The sequence below is a fragment of the Narcine bancroftii genome, chromosome 4, assembly GCF_036971445.1.
Source record: "Narcine bancroftii isolate sNarBan1 chromosome 4, sNarBan1.hap1, whole genome shotgun sequence".
In the NCBI taxonomy this organism is placed as follows: Eukaryota; Metazoa; Chordata; class Chondrichthyes; order Torpediniformes; family Narcinidae; genus Narcine; species Narcine bancroftii.
In genome coordinates this window covers 20,301,069-20,318,657 of record NC_091472.1, presented here as the reverse complement: position 1 = coordinate 20,318,657, position 17,589 = coordinate 20,301,069, and the positions used below count along the sequence as shown (strand labels likewise).

The following is a 17,589-nucleotide window of genomic DNA, read 5'->3' as shown; positions in this document are numbered from 1 at the left end:
CATAAATTCTATTGCTTTACCACACAATTTTATTTGCATGTCGTTCCGCGGAGTAGAAATAAGTAAGGAACTTAAAAGGCCTTAATCAGCAAAGCCGAATAAGGCAACTTCAGAAAAAAGTGAGAAAGAATGAAGACACTGGCCGTTGCATGTAATTATGCATGAATATAAATAGTATATTGCCAAATCCTCATTGATTGTTTGGTATTATCAGTGACTGAGCTATTTCGTAGTATAAATGCAAAAGTGTTGATATGGATGTTTCCACTGCTGAAGCCCAAATATGGGATACAGTAGATGGACGAATCAAATTTTCTTCAACTGGTTTATACTTCATTGCTTTGTGCAATGTTTTTTTTTAATTATTGAAGATTTCTCCTACTTTTTGTAAACAGAGCAGGATCATTTTCCATATTCTAGTAGTTGTCATTTCTGAACTCTTTGCTGAATCTACAACTTGTTCTGAGCTCAACAACCAAGATGTTGTACGAGACCTTACTTTCATAGAATCCATAGCATTCACTCGATTCATGATGCAGTAAAATTCCTGGTATCTGGCATCTCTGGAGCTCGCAGATGAAGGATATCCAAATTTTCCGGTTGCCTGAGACACACTCTTATATTGCCTAACTAATGCACCCGCATTAAGTGTAAACAGTTTAAAAGGCAAAAGACAGTGCAAAATGTAAGGTAATTTGAAAAAAAAAGATCAGTAATGTAGTCCTTAATTATATAAAGTTTACTTTAATCAAGTAATTCCTGTAACTTAAAATGTAAATTTGAATTCGGAACCTGATCGCTGGCGCAGTAACAGCATTGCACTAACCACCACATTAACCGTGCCACCATCATAATTAACCCTCTCCCCCCAGATTTACAGATAAAGCCTTGCTTTATATACTTAATACTAATAAAGACTTACGAGGCAAGGATGGGGAGACACTAGAAGAGTCGCCCCAGTGGCAAGCGGCATCGCCCAGCTCTTCATCCTAGATGGGCCATTTTATTCAAACGCAACTCTATTGAAACTTTATTCAACCAGCTACTGCAGGCAGGGCATGACCAGGGCACTCTACTGGCTGAATGTTTGCTCCCAAGGTGTTCACTGAACTGCAGTGAATTACATGTGTTGCTTCACAGAATATTGACTTCAACAATTTTTAAAATTTATTTAAATTTAATTTATTCTTACTTATTTTAATTCCTAAATATTTTTGCCAGTTGGTCGGGTTGCTGGTTGCTTGAATTCTGGATACCAGGGATTTTACTGTTCTACATGGAATGAATCAAATTGGCTGAAGGTGATTTGAGTGATGGTGTGGACCTTGGCTCATGAAGATTCCTATTAGTGTTGATTGTTTAATTCCCACTGCTATTCCTTATTAGATAAGGATAGAATGTTGATCTATTGATTGGCATTGGGTTTGCTTAGCTCTGTCATAACATAGTAGTTATTCTCCATTGTGTTCTGGTTGTAACAAAGACGATGAGCCAGCAGGGAGATTGAAAACTTGGCTGAATGGTGCACCAACGACAACCTTGCACTCAGTGGCACCAGAAGGCTAAATCTACAGGAGGATGGAGGGACTACGGCTGGTTGAATGATGCAACCACCTCTGATAACCAGTTCTGCACATATAAGATTTCACAGCGAACTTACAAGGAGCACGCATATTCTCGAAAATTGATCTGGTCAGGGGATATCATCAGGTCTCAGTTAACCAAGCAGACATTCCACTGAAGGCCATCGTCACCCCATTCGGCCTCTCTGATTTCCTTCAAATGCCTTTTGTTCTTAAAAATGCGGCACAAATCCTCCAATGCCTCATGGACCGGGTGGGGTGTGGTTTGGATTTTCTATTCATCTGTTTAGATGATATCCTGGTAGCCAGCCACTCCCAACAGGAACACCTGACACACCTGCGTATTCTCTGCTGCCGTCTCGATGATTTTGGACTCCCAATCAACCTGGCAAAGTTTCAATTTGGGTTGTCAACTATCAATTTTCTAGGACATCGTATCAACTGCCACAGTGCCATACCACTACCGTCTAAGGTGGAAGCCATCCGACAATTCACTAGGCCTGGCATAGTTAAAGGATGACAGGAATTTTTCGGTAATTTCTGTCACCAGTTAATTCCATCTACGGCCCCGATCATACGACCTTTCTTTTTCCCTGATGTCCACAAAATCCAAAGAAGTTGAGAGGTCAGATGAGACGATGAAGGCTTTCATTGAAACCAAAAATACCCTGGCCAAAGCTATGCTCCTTGTTCACCCACGAATAGACATTCCTACGGCCCTCACAGTGGACGCCTCCAAAGCAACAGTAGGCGGTGTTCTGGAGCAGTAGGTTGACGACCAATAGAAGCCGTCTTTTTCAGATGACACCTGTGACCCCCAGAGATGAAATACAGTGCGTTTAACAGGGAGTTGCTGGAGCTGTACCTGCAATCCAGTATTTTCAGTATTTTCTCGATGGTAGAAAGTTTACAATCTTCACGGATCACAAATCCCTGACCTTCACATTTGCTAATGTGTCAGACCCATAGTCTGCTCACCAGCAACGTCCCCTGTCATATGTATCTGAATTCTCCATTACAATCACGCGCCTCCCGGAGAAAGGCAATGTGGTTACCAACGCATTTTCACGGACTGCAATCCAGTCAGTGTGCGCCTTGTTGTCGGGAGTGGACTTTACCACTTTAGTAAAGTCACAATGACAGGACAAGGAGCTACCTATGTACTACACTGTGGTCACTGGACTCCATTTAGAAGTCGTGCCCATTGGACTAATGGGAGTTAAAGTTCTGTATGATATTTCAACAGGACAACCCCGTCCCATCGTTCCTGTTGCCTGGAGAGGCCAAGTTTTCGATTCCTTTCTTGGGTTAGCCAACCTTTAAATCTGGGCTAGTGTCAAAATAATTTCCAGTCGCTTTGTGTGGTATGAACTCTGGAAACAGAACACTCACACACTGCAAAACCTCCAAGATGCAAAAGCATGTAAAGGCACCACTACACCCTTTACAACCAACACATAGGAGGTTTGAACATGTTCATATAGATATTATTGGCCCTCTACCAGTGTCCAGAGGATCAAGGTACCCGTTTACAATGGTGGACAGATTTACCAGGTGGCAAGAAGCGGTTCTCAAAGCAGACATGATGGCAGAGACATGTGCCAGAAAGCTCATAGCAACCTGGGTTGCTTGATTCGGTCTCCCTGCCCACACTACTTCAGACAGAGGAGTTCATTTCACGTCAACGATATGGTCTGTTGTAGCGCAGCTGCTGGCATCTCTGTTCCACAGGACGACGGCGTACCACCCACAGTCCAATGGCCTGGTGAAACGGTTCCACAGTCACCTAAAATCGGCCCTGATAGCAAGCCTCCGAGGACCAGACTGGGTGAACGAACTCCCCTGGATCCTTCTGGGTATCTACGTGGCACCCAAAAAGGATTTGGCGGCATCTTCGGCTGAAGTGGTCTATGGCACTGCGCTTACCGTACTGAGAAAATTTCTTCCAGCATTGCGCAAGCAAGAAGATGCACCAACAGAGATCCTTGCAAAAATCAGGGAGAGGCCAAGGAATTTAGCCCCGATACCCACATTGCATCATGGAATTGTACCATCGTATACACCTGACTACTCGTGTTTGTCCACAGAGGACTGCACAGAACACCCCTGCAATGGCTCTATGATTGGCCTTATAAAATAATTTGGCACTGCAGTACAACCTGTGTCTTGGACATAGGGGGCTGTGAAGAAATTTTCACGGTGGACCGCCTCAAGCCGGCCCAGCTTGATATTGAACAGCCGGTTATGATTCTGACCCCTTGCAAATAAGACAGACCTTGTAAAAATGACAATCCAGTGACCACAACTGCCGCTGATGTCAGTTCTTGGGGGGTGGGGGGGGGGGCCATGTAGCGTCACACCTACATGGTGTGGCTCAACTACACAGTGAGCGAAAATGGTCCCAGCAGTCGCAGACAGGAAAGCAACCGACGACATCTAGCGGGGTTTTAGATATGGGGCGAGCCTCACATGGGAAGCCCAAGTCACTTCCACCCCGCCGGATATTCCCCAGGGGCTCAGGTTTCCTCCTACCATTTAAAACATACCAGGGGTGTAGGTTAACGGGGTGTAAATTGGGTGGTATGGACTTGTAGGCTGAAATGGCCTGTTACCATTCTGTATGTCTAAAATTAAAAAAATAATGATTGATCTCCCACTGGTTAGCTAGCTAGAAGGAAGCTTCCAAATTTTATTCCTCTGAACTAAAAATTAAATATTTAACATTTCACCCCATTGATTTTATGATGGGTTCCATCAATACTACTCAATCGGTGCCACTCCCGCTCTTATTTCCCTGTCACCTATTGTCACATGCCCATCAGTCCTTCTTCTTCCCCCACCCCGGCCACTGATTTTTCTGTCATTCATCTACACAGATGTAATGAACTTAATTAATCTACCAATCAGAAACCCTAGAGATATGGGCGGAAACAGGAGTACTCTTGGGAAACCCACATTGCCACAGCTTGAACTTGCAAACGCCACAGAGAGGATGTTGGGATTGATCCCAGTTGGAACCATGAGGCAGCATTACCGGCAGTGTCACTGTGCTACCACCACAGGCAGATTTTTAAATGAGAACTTTGTTATTTTCAGAACTTTGTAATTTATTTCATTCATTGCACTAAATCAAAATATTTTTCACAGTACTCAGTGCTGGTTATGTCCATTGTATGCACGTACTTAAGGCAAGTTTATCATCTTGAAAATTAAAATCAACCATAACCACCTTTCCAATTAATTTTCTTTTGTAGTGTTCTTAAGAAAATAGACTTTTTCACCAAAGTGTGATTAATACCGCTGCTACAGAAACTCAAAGCATTGCATTGCACCAGCAAATGTCAGAATTGATTTCCTTTTATCACGCTTGGAATTTAACACCATTTTCAATGGCTTTGTGTTATGTTTTTGGTGAAGATTGCTAATTTTATAACTGCGAGATAAAGTTTAGAAAGTTATTTGCATGACCTGTTATATTGCTTTGGTTTCCATTTGGAAGCAGTACAAATAGTCTGTTGAAACATTCATCAACATCTGCTGAGTTATATACTCAGTGATTGTGTTACAAAATAATAGTGAAATCCTACTATTTGCAATTCCTTAATTAAATAGATGTACAGGTTCATCCTGCGTGATAGCATTTACTTCGACAAGCAAGGACACAAGACTATTAATCAAATACAGGAATGTGCAACAGCACTTGGATAGAGGTACCAAATGCTAAATTCCAAAGCTCCATGTTGTAAAATTCATCTAGTTAGCATTTATGAATATGGAAAACTACCAGACACTGACAGCCAAACAATGAGCTTTTCAACAGTCATGAAAGCAAGATAAAATGACTAGATCGGATGAAAGACTTTCTTGGTTCTGTTCACATAAATATATATATAAAAAAGGATGTTCTGTTGAGGCAGTGTAAAATTAAATGTAGCCATTGTGTGATTTCAAAATTTCGGGATTGTGTGAGCTCCATTAGGAGGGGGTTTATGTTGTAATAACAGGAACTGAGATTGTTGGAATTTCTAAAATATCTGACACAGGTCTTTCAGCCAGTAATGTTATCCAGGTAGGGAGAAAATGGATTTTATTTCCCTTCAGAATTTGCGACTATGGTTATCGGAATTGACTAACCCAATCAAAGAAAACACTTCTTCTGTGTTGTGCTGTGGAACGTGTTCCTTCTCTTTAGCCACTATAATCTTTTGGCTGTGTCTGATTATTAATATATTATCATCTTCATTTGACATACTGAAAAGCTGTCAATTAAACCAGCACTCAATTAACTAAATGCCGGAATCAAAGTATTCTTTTAATTGCACTAAGGATAGGAATTTTGTGCTTTAATTTCAGTATACAGGAACAGAACTTATCTACAAATGAAGAGAAACAAATGAAATTTAGGAATAGGAGAAAACTATTAAACTAAGAAATAAAATAAAATATAGTTATTGAAACGTGGAAGAGAGAATATAACTAAATGCCAGCTAAGGCACAACAGATGTAAGACCCTTCTGGTTTTAACTCATTAAACAGGATTGAAGAAGCTTTGCTGTACCGTGCATTCACTTCCACCTAACCTCCTCGGGCAAATCTCGTCTTCATCTGTTGGAAATCAAGGTCCCATAAGCATCATGCTTTACAAGAGCACAAGGCGAGAACATTGGAAATGAAAAGCAAGGAAGAGGGGAGGTTGGAATGAGCACTTTAATTTCTGAGGTTGATGATCCAATTAACTAGTCATGTCATTCATATATGTGGACTCATGGATGCCCCGAAACAAGCTGCAAAAAAAACTTACCTTTAATTGCCTGATGGTCTGAAGCTATACCAGATGGTACAGCATGTAGGGATGAAATATCCTAGTCTGCAAAACCTGAAAAAGCCTGTTGTTTTTCTGTGGTGGAATGTAGATAATTATCCTTCGGGTCTACAGCACAGAGATAGCTGTTTGGTTGGATGACTTTCTTAACTATGCCTAAGGAATCAATATTAAAATACTGTACAAAGATGCTTGTTCAAATATATGAGGTCAAGTATAGGGCAATATGAATCCGACGTCTTGCACATTGGAAGAATACCGAAACTAAAAGGTGTTTTTCAAAAATACAATTCGTGTACTCTTCAAATTTAGTTATTAATTTAATTCCAACATTTGGTGGCATGTTTATTTGATAATTATAATGGTTGCTAAAGTAGCTAACATTAATTATGCATAATTATTTGTTTTGATTCAAAATTGTGCTAACTAATGGGATTACTGTTTAAACACAGGGCATCTCTGATTCAACACATATTCACACCATAATACAGTTTATTAATAATTTAATTTATTTTTTGTCAAGATGAAAGATATTGAGGCTGGAGAAGGAGATATGATCACAAATATAGATTTGATTGCTTAATTGTTTCAAGTTTAGGCTCCTTTATTGATCTTTGATTGAGAAGTATTTCTTCTTTATCCTGCCTGATGACTTCACTGGGCAATCAAGGAACAAGTTATGTAATGATGGATGTGTGTATACACCATGTTTATGTAATTTTTATGTTCATCAAAATTTTTCTGTTTTTTAATTAAAAATGAACACTAGCTTCTTCCTTCGTGAGGGGATGTTGAAGTATTTCCCAGATATCCTTTTAAAAATGCTGTTTGAACATTATTTATTTCTCACTTTTTTTGATAATTATATAAGACAATGTAGAATTGATATATGACCTCATATTCTGTATTGCATTATATAAAATCTATATAACTAATATCTAAACTAATAAAAATATTTTAAAAAGAAATAACTCTTTATTCTGTATTACTTTCTAATTTTTGATTGATTTTAGTTTGTAATAATAGTATATCGTTATGTGAAATACATTTGCAAAGTGCAGAAGATCTAATGTAAAGTGATATATCAGAGTTGAGATTTCTTCTATGACAATCAAAGGGAGTCTGAAACTATTAAAAATAAATGGCTCATAGACTCCATGGGAGGCTTGGGTGTTATTTTCTCAATAACATAATAACTTTAAGACTACAACCACACCTACCTGGACAAAAATTATATCCAAAGTTGTGAATGAGGTGTTCAGATTGTTAAATTAATTATAAAAATTCAATAGAAACATTGGTATTTGATGACATCATTCTTGATCTCAATTTTCGAAAGAACTTTAACAGCTCTGTTGACTGATATAATAACACACTGGTAAAATGATCACACTTCAAGGTTGCACAAACTATGATAATGACAGGTTTCCTTTTTTGCTTTGTCATGCTTTTGTGATACTTGGCTTAAAGATAAATATTGTTCAAGATGAGTAGGACAACCCTGGGAAAAAATGTAGAAACATAGAAGATAGGAGCAGGAGTAGGTCATTCAGCCCTTCGAGCCTGCTCCGCCATTCAACGAGATCATGGCTGATCTTAAAGTTCAGTACCCCGTCCCCGCCTTCTCTCCTTGTCATTGTCCTTTATGTTTATTTAAGAGTCAAAAAACACCCTCAATTGATCTAATCTGAAATTTTACAATCTAATAAAATCTTGTATAAATTTCCTACTTTATTAATTCAGTGTTGGCAATGGTTTAGATTTCATGGTAATTACGTCTGCAAAATGCAGATTTTTGAGGCTAAAATAAATGAAAATTAAAAACTCCAGATGCTTGAAATCTAAAATAAAAAAAGAAAATACTGGAATCATTCAGCAAATCAGGCCACATCTGTGAAATAAGAAACAAGAGTTCAAAAGAATTGAGGACCCTTTCACTTGGACCTGAATACAGGCCCTATCCAAAGAGGATTCAGGCCACGTCCTCCTTCATTAAAAAAATATAGACAAAGTTAGTGTTTGCTGGTTTCTATTCTCTATCTGTTGGGAGTTAGATTGATTCAATTTTGCAGATTGCCAGTCTAGCTCTGAATCACTCAGCATCAGCTAAGAGTTAACTTAAACATTGATGCATATTATTCACAATAAACCTAATGGAAATACTTAATAATATTCCCATGCTTGAGAAGCTAAGTAAGGCCAAAGAAAGTGAACTGCATCACTGAAAGGATCCTAAAAGGCTATTGAGATACTGTAAATAATTTTAGTGCTGGGCAGCTGGTAAAAGATACAGCACTGTTCAAAGGTCAAGGTACCAGATGCTACTGTTCACTTGTTGTGCACTTGGTACTGCAGAGGGCAAGTCCGAGCCCAGACCCAAGTCTGAAGTTTCAGCAATAAGGGTTGAGGGGAGAGGATCCTAATTGGGAATCTGATTGAAGCCTATTGGATAACTCTAGTCTGGAGAAGGGTGGCATGAGTCTTGAGTGGGAGTGTCTAGAGAATAAAGCCCTCAGTCATGTGAGGAAGTTGTCTCCAGAGCAGAACCCATAGGGAGGGTTCATAGTGAGTGGAGTGGTCAGTCATGTTACTTCAGTCACTACATCATGTGGTCTTGGCTCAGAGGTATCCAAAATTGGATAGATGGAGGTTGGCACAGTGGGCAAGAAAAACTGGAAAGTTCAGGAAACTGTAAAAGAAAGATGATGCTTTGGGCATTCCTAAGAAAATATGCTTTTTTGAATAATGTAGCAATTTCAGAATGTGGAAAACTGACACTGAAATCATAATACAAGATTCATTAAAAATCTGAAAGTGTCCAGTCACATTTCTGGAGGGACATATTTCAATCTAGAAATTATTTTAATTTTATTGCACTCCAGTCGTAAATTATTGTCCAGGGCAAGATTATTCTGGCGACAAATAATCTCGAGCATCCCAAATCAGTGGGTGTAGCTGACATTTCTCCTTGGGACAGTGTCCAGCATCTTTCTAAAACACTTCTAATTTTGATTTGAGGGGGATTTCAGCATAAAAGAACATATCTGATAGAAGCCTACTTTTTAAAAACCATATTTATAAACAATCATCAAAAGAAACCTCTCAAGGAGAGTGGGATATAAAATATTAAGGATAGAATCTGAGCAGGAGGTGGGATGGTATTTTCCTTTTCAGGTAGGGTAGCCTGTTTGCAAATCAAGTTACTCAGAAAAGAAATTTATAGGTGCAAAATCCAACTCTATTTCTTGAGTGAAGAAGATCGAGGGGTATAAGGGAAGGTGACCCTAAAATGTACGGAGTCTCTAATTTAGATAGACCTTCTTTCTTGGAAACAATGCTTATTAATGACAAGTTATAACTGACTTTAAGTATTATGGAACAAAAAATTGGGGCTTGGTAATACACAGTGATATTTATTATAGTCTTCTTTAATCATTTGTGGGGTGGTACTTTTAAGAGGATTAATAAAGTTTGCCAACCAATACTCTAAATTGAGAATTGAATTTCAAATTGCAAGGTCCAGAAATTAATTAAAAAACAGGTAAGTCAGTGTCATTGCATTGATTTATGAATTGTTGGGCATCTAGCAGCAGAGGGAGCAGACCTGTGATTGGCAGTGATAATTTACTTCACTTAAATACAGTACAGTAGAATACTGATAACTACATAAGTAGTTTGCCAAAAAACATCCATGTCAACACCAGGATTATATTTGAATCAGCATTTCTGTAAACCGGAGATAAAACTAACAGTTTGCAAATCTTTGTATCACAGCATAATAAATGTTTCATTCTGGATTTTAATTTAAACAAGTGCAGCCGAAACATTTAACAAAAGCATATATTTTACACTGAAATGATTAGACTTGTAAAATATGCCTTCTGTAGATACATTTGGCAGCACATTAACTAAGCTTTCTGCATTCCTGATAATTCAGGACTGTTTGCATCAGGAATTCTGCACAGCAGGAGGAAGGGAAAATTATTTGAAACATTGGAATTTTTGATCAACTTTTTAAAACAATTTTGTTCAGTTACCTTTTTTATTGTCTTAACGTGTAAAATAGTAAAGTTAGATTTGAAGGAAATTTAAAAAAAAAAGAAAATCACAGGATAATTAATTTTCAAACGTTTTGGCAAAGGGAATTTGCTGAAAACATTTTGAACATTGAATGAAACATGAAAATCTGCAGATGTCTGGGTCTAGTACAATGCATAAAAGTGCTGGAGAAACTTAGAAGATCATATAGCATCCATAGGAAGTAAAGGACAATAAAAGTTTGGGGGCGGGCCTGAAGGAATCAGTCCCAAAACATTAGCCCTTTTTATACTGAAAAACCACATTATTGCCATGTACATGACCTGTCTCTGGAATCCGGCTTGCTTGTTCACACAGAACAGAAGAAAACCTGGGTCGGTGAGTCCTTTTACATACAGCAAAATGTGCAAAATATGGAGAAATATTAACAGTACACAATTATTTACCCCTTTTACAAATTGTGCATGTGTGTTTTATTCCTTTAACGTTTTCCCATGCACTTGTGTAAATTGTGTGCATGTATGTTTTATTTCCATTAACATTTTCCCAAGCTCTTCTGCAAATCGTGTTAATAAAAGCTACATGTGATTGCAAACCCTTGTGAACCCACTGAATCTGGTACTTTTCTCAGCATAACATTTATAAAAGAGCATGGGAAAATGTTAAACAGTATACAATAACTAATTCACACAGGCGATACCGACATTCGCACAATGCATCTAGTAGAGTCCCCTGCTCTACTCACTGTGCACCTATGACTATAAACCTTTTCTGGACCCAACATCAGGACGTTATCTTTCCTTCCTGTTTCGACCCAGCAAGACGGGTCGTCCCTTTTAGACTGGCTCTGCATCAATACGCTCCACCTCTGACACTACCTACCTTGGCAAATTAAAGCCGGGTATGTTCAGGACGGCCCCCCCCCCCCCCCCCCAATCTGCCTTTCTTCACACAGCATTCGAAAGGCAGATAATACTAGCCTTAATTGTCTGTGTAAAAGGGGTAATTGACTGCCTTTTACTTCCTATGGATGCTAAGTTTCTCCAGTATATTTTGTGTATTGAACATTGAAGGCAGGTCTAATATACGATTCCTTTCCTCATGGCAACCCTATCATGTCAGTAAACTTATCCTGTGAATGTTCTCTGAATTACCTCCAATGCAAACATATCACTCTTAAGCAAGTGTGCAGTAAGTAACCAAAGATGCTGCCTTACTTGACTTTATGTATTGTTGTAAGGTGGTTTATATGAATGTTTGCCCTGTGATGCTCCGGCAAGACAACGAATTTCGTGACTTGTTCATGACAATAAATTCTGATTCAGAGTAATTCAGATGTGGCCTCACCAACATGCTGCATTTGTCGAAAGGTTTTGCTGCTTTTGTACACTAGTCCCTGTGCAATAAAGGCGAAGATTCCATTTGTCTGTTTAATTGCTCAATGCCTTCTCATTTAAACATTCTGTGTTTCATGTGTGAGGACTTTCAGATTCCTTTTTGTCACAGAAATCTGTAATCTCTCTATTTAAACAATCCTCTGCAATTCTTTATCATTCTGAGGTGAATAACAACACATACATCATGTGGCCCTTGTTGTTGCTATTCATTTAACCTATCCATGTCCCTTTGTGCACTTATTATTCCCTGCACAAAACTGGCTTTCCTGCCCATCTTCAGCAAATTTAGTTATGGCTATAAAAAATGATATCTCCATCTTTATACATCTTGGTTGCTTTTGGGACAGTGAAATAAACTGATTTTGTTTTGTTCCCATGAAACATCAAAACCTGGCAGTTGATGAATCTCCAAAATATTTTCCATAGTTCCACTTGTCAGCAAAATAAAATAATAATGGTAAATTTTAAGAAAACAAGTTACTTTAACTCTAATATATTGAATGAGATGTGTTTGGTTTAAATAAGGATCTTTTCACTGAATCAGAAAGTGCATTGTTGCTGTAGGATGTGGCAAGAGAAGTAAATGATGGTGGCTTTGTTCCTCACTGCTGCAAGAATTTGGAATACCTTTGCAAGTTAATCCAAGGACAAAATAGCTTCAGCTTTCTATAGATCTAGCAACACTTAACCTGGGACTGTTTAAAGCTGACAACATATATAATAATGTGGTCTTTTTAGTCACTGACTCAGCATTAATAATCAGCATTTTATTATTTATCCATGTGTGTCAATTTTAACATCTTTTAATGGAGTTTGAATTACTTTATATCTGCCATACATTCTTCTTTGGAGGTTTTAAGGTTTTTCCTACCTTCTGTAGTCTCATTCAAAGTTATATTCATGATAAATCATCCCCGTTACTTTAATAAAAACATGAATATATTCTCTGCATTGTATCAGAATATTGATAGACTATACATAAATATATATAGTCTATCTTCATATATTTTATATTCATATAAATATATGAATATATTCTCTGCATTGTATCAGAATATTGATAGACTATACATAAATATATATAGTCTATCTTCATATATTTTATATTCATATAAATATATGAATATATTCTCTGCATTGTATCAGAATATTGATAGACTATATAAGAGCTGACAATCTTTTTAAAGTTTCGAATGTACAACAAAATAATAGACATACAGTGACTAAGTCATTGCATTCCACAGATGACAATTAGATGTGTGATGTAAAATAACATTTGTTAAAGCTAATGTACAGCTTAACTGATTCAATCCAACTGTGGCATCTGTTTACAAATAATTTTAAAACAATAAAATGTCAGGGCTTCAGAGAGGTGGACTGCAGAATTCAGATAGGAAATGCTGGGAATAACATGAACGTCATCACTGTGCACTTGGAAAGTAAACTGAGAGTATTCATTGTACCAATAGAGGATTATCACCACAGTCCTGGAAATTATTGTAATAAAAACATTTGACTGTGAATTGGCTTTGCAAGTTTTTAGACGTTCTGCTCACAACGTGGCAGTATAGGTTGGTTTGTTTTACTGTGATTTTCAGATATCACGATGTAACAAAGTTGACTTTTGTGTTCGTAGAAACTGCTTTTTTCACTGAAGTTTCTTCTTTAGGTGCAACATAAACTGGAACTGGAAATTAATGAAACTAAGTGTCATTTGGAGCACGTCCAGCAGGATGCAGCACAAACGAAGGGCGAATGTCTAAAGCTGATAGAACTACTGAGCAAAGCCGAGCACCAACTGCACCTCACCAGGTACAAATAATCCTGTTATCTGCCAGTGGCAATTCATAACGCCAGCGTCAAGCTGCCTGTCCCTGCCGCAGGCAGTAAAACATTTTACAGATATTTTTGGTGATTTGCAATACCAACTGTTCACATTTTTGCCTACTAATTGGTGCAGTATTAACAGGTGAAGCTATTAAAAAACCAAACTGCAGGTATGTAATTATACAAAACCAAATGTGATGATTTTTCTAATCTGTCTTAAGGGAAAAGCAGCATGATGTTTGTAACATATGGATGGGTGATGGGATTACCAGATGTTCTGAGGTTTTTGGATTTTTTTATTCTAAGATCTCTTGTATTCTGTCAGTTTGAGTTGTAATGATATGGGAACAGCACAACGTATGATATGGTATCATGATAAATAGTCTTAATAAGAAGTTGTTATAACAGGATGTCATTTATATATATTTTACATTCTTTTGCTAACTTTTGATTATTTTTCCTGTTGCACCAACAATTACATTACCCGCTTAAATTAATTATCACATCCCATTCTGTGATTGGTATAGTTACAATTAATACTGTTTATAAACTCCCCATATTTGGCTGCATTTTGAGGGATTAAAAACTATGCAGTATCCCTTCATTTCTGGTAGCCAATTTCCAGTTCAATCAGGTTATTTTATTCACAGGATATGGTTAGTGTTGGGAATCTGGCAGTTATTGTTCATCCATAAACTTGCATTGAGGAACTTATTAAGACATTCATGGGAAATACAAAAGCTTTAGATGCTGGAACCTTGAGCAAACAAAGATTTGCTGGATGAACTCAGCAGGTCAGACAGCATTCACGGGCAGAAATAGTCAGTCAACATTTCGATGTGAACCCTTTATCACGTCATTATTGGGCCTGGATTCACATCTAGGCGAATCAGATAAGGATGGCAAACTTCTCCCCTGAAGGATTTTTGCAGCTATCCTGCAGTTTTATTGTGGTTATCTTTTAAAAAAAAATTACAGATTGATTTATTTACTTGAATTTATATTCACCAGCCACAATGGAGGCATGTGAACTTGTGGCTCTGGATGATTAGTGCAGAACTCTGATGGCTAGTATAGTCACTTACATGTCTCCAAATCATATGTAAAATTGACAACTGTGAATTTTCTTTCCAATTGTGCCTTTTTTCCCCACTATGTCCCAGGCAAGGTCAATCATCCCATTATCATTCTTTACTAATATCCAGTATTTTGCCTTTCAATGATATCTGCTCAAATTGCAACATTGTCAGGAAAGAGCAAGCTTGAGTTCTTCCCTCAAAAACCAACTTCTTCCCACCTCCACACCCTCTCCCTTACTCCATGCGTTCAGGGAAATTGCGGCATCCTTAATCCTGATCCATCTTAGACAAGATCATGGTTGATGCCCAGTAAACAAGTAATTTGTAAATTGGAAGCTCTTTTAAGAGATTCTGCCCCCTTTCCAACAAGAACATGCATTACTGATAACCAGGTGTGGTTGAACAACATGCTTGTTTACTGCCACCAGAACTCTTGCTGATGGGATGGTTATAGTCTCTGGGCGACACTTCCTTGAGCTTTCTCTATCCCTGCATCATGACACTTAATAATTACTAGTTTTGCTTGTAGCATCTTCTCGATGAATATTAGATGGTGTTGGTTGAAGACCCACCCTAGAGAATTGAGTACTGTTATGTCACAGACCAGCAGCAATAGAAATTCACCAAGAGACATTATTTTTCTTTTAAAAAAAATTATTTATTAATAATTACTAATAATACAACTCTCAATTAAATTTACCCCAACTATGTGCTAATAGACGTGTGTGTGTGTGTGTGTGTGTGTGTGTGTGTGTGTGTGTGTGTGTGTGTGTGTGTGTGTGTGTGTGTGTGTGTGTGTGTGTATGAGATAGTCATTCCCAAAGTTCAGTCTTAGACTGTTAATCTGATGCCCAGTAGTAATCACAAAGGAGGTAAGAGAGACTGAGTGACAGGACTTGCTGTAAACTCATGAATTCTTGTCGAGTTCCTTGTTGAGAAATTTCCTTTTGGGCGAACGGTTGTCACAATTCACCTTTTCCTTGAGTAGGGGAAATGAAATGAGTGACTGCCACAATGTTTCCAAAACCCAGACAAGGACCAGTCAAAATGACCATTACTTTGGTCACGATCCGATGCAGCCATTCTTCTGCTTTCACCAAAGTGACCTTTCCTTTGGTCACAGTGGTTCAATATTTCCCCTGACAGGGAGAATCAGTCGAATTGTCCATTTCACACAAAGTCACTCCACGTTTGTGTTCATCAGATGGCTGGTGGTCACTAATAAAAATAGTTTTCTTTAAGTGTCCCACTCACATGACTCTCACCACTAGTTTTCCTGGATAAGAAACCATTGTTCTTTCTCTTTCTCCAGAGCATCAACCTTGTTTATAGTTTATAGTACTTAATGGGGCCATATGGTGCAGCCTGTATTAACCCTTAAAGTGACAATCACACTAAATGAAACAGGAACTTATGATAGTATAAAATTATATTTACCCTTTAACACAGTATTTAGGAACTGCTACAAAGATGAATCTGTTAAATTTTGAATAAGATGTTAAATAGGAACTGCCTTCTCTTTCTGCTTGATGTAAAAGAGTCCATGGTATTGTTGGAAGCAGAGCATGATGGTGAGATCTGGCCAATAAATATGTCTCAGCCATCATCATAAACAAGAAATATCTGGTCGTTATCACATTGTTGTTTGTGCCTGCTTACTGTACATAAATTGATTTTCTACATTAGAAGAGAACTCAATTTGAAAAATCCTTGCTTTCCTGTGAAATGCCCTGAGACATTCTAAAAGGGGCATGCAGGACACCATTCAAATTTACTTTTACCATATATGTTGGCATATAAGACAGTCCTTGAACTTTAAAAATGTATCTCCAAAACTAGGGGTTGTCTTGTAAGCCAAGTATAAAATCCAAATTTTTTGGGAATATTTTAGTTTTCATAAACTCACACACCCACCCCACCACCTACCCTCGTACAACTGAAAATACAGTCAATTAAATTACATCAATACAAATTCTGGTGGGATCAAAGACCCCCTACAGAAACCTAGGAAAAATAAATAATCAGAAAGCTTAAGTAACAATGGATTAAATTAAAAAGAAATTTAAAAATTCAAAACAAAACTGAAAAAGCACGTTGCTTGAGTCATGACCCACTTCCTTGATACCATTCATTTCCCTGCTGGGATGGATTGCTACAATACCTCTATATCGAAGTGGGGTGGGGGGGTAATATTTCATCCTTAGGTTGTATGCAATTTTATTCAGGGGAATGCAACTCTGCATTTCGATATTCCATCATGTGGTATTTAATTGGGAGTAGGACTTCCACAAAACCACTATACACTTCCTGGCTACAACCAAGGTGACCTTCATGAATGAAATTTGGACAGTCCCCAATGTCTCCCAGAACATACAACTGTGGATCCTGTGGAAAATTCACTTTTGTAATTTTTTTTAGAATGTCCCCCAGGATTTCCCAGAAAGCCAGATGGAGTGGACAAAAGTTGCAATCTCCACACCACACCTAAAGCACATTTCTGAAATTTCTGGCTTTGATATATGTAATTTTTGTAGTGTGAGGTACAATTGGTGCAAAAAATTGTATTGCACCATCCTGCATCTGGCATTAATGACTCCAGTCACTCTATCCAGACACAGGTCTTGCCACCACTCTTCATTGATTGTTGTGCCCAAGTTCGACTCCCATCTGTCCCTTGACCTGTTGTGACAGAGTATATAGATATGTTTTTGGGAGATAAATTGGGAAAGGTTTGTTAGAGTAGCCCACATGCAAACACTTTAAAACAGATCTTATTTAATATACTGGAGCTCTGCCCCATGCTGGACATGTCGGGCCAACAGTCTTTGCAAGAACTTGGGAAA

The 17,589-nt window shown here is 38.0% G+C and overlaps 1 protein-coding gene across 4 annotated transcripts in view; it reads left to right on the top strand.

Moving 5' to 3' along the window:
- Window positions 1–17,589, top strand: part of sdccag8 (SHH signaling and ciliogenesis regulator sdccag8) — a 497,941-nt gene that overhangs the window by 227,527 nt on the left and 252,825 nt on the right. For all 4 annotated transcript variants that reach the window (XM_069930903.1, XM_069930905.1, XM_069930904.1 and 1 more), the window contains one exon: window positions 13,510–13,652. In XM_069930903.1, the coding sequence (XP_069787004.1) occupies window positions 13,510–13,652 (143 nt within the window). The remainder of the gene's footprint in view (window positions 1–13,509; window positions 13,653–17,589) is intronic.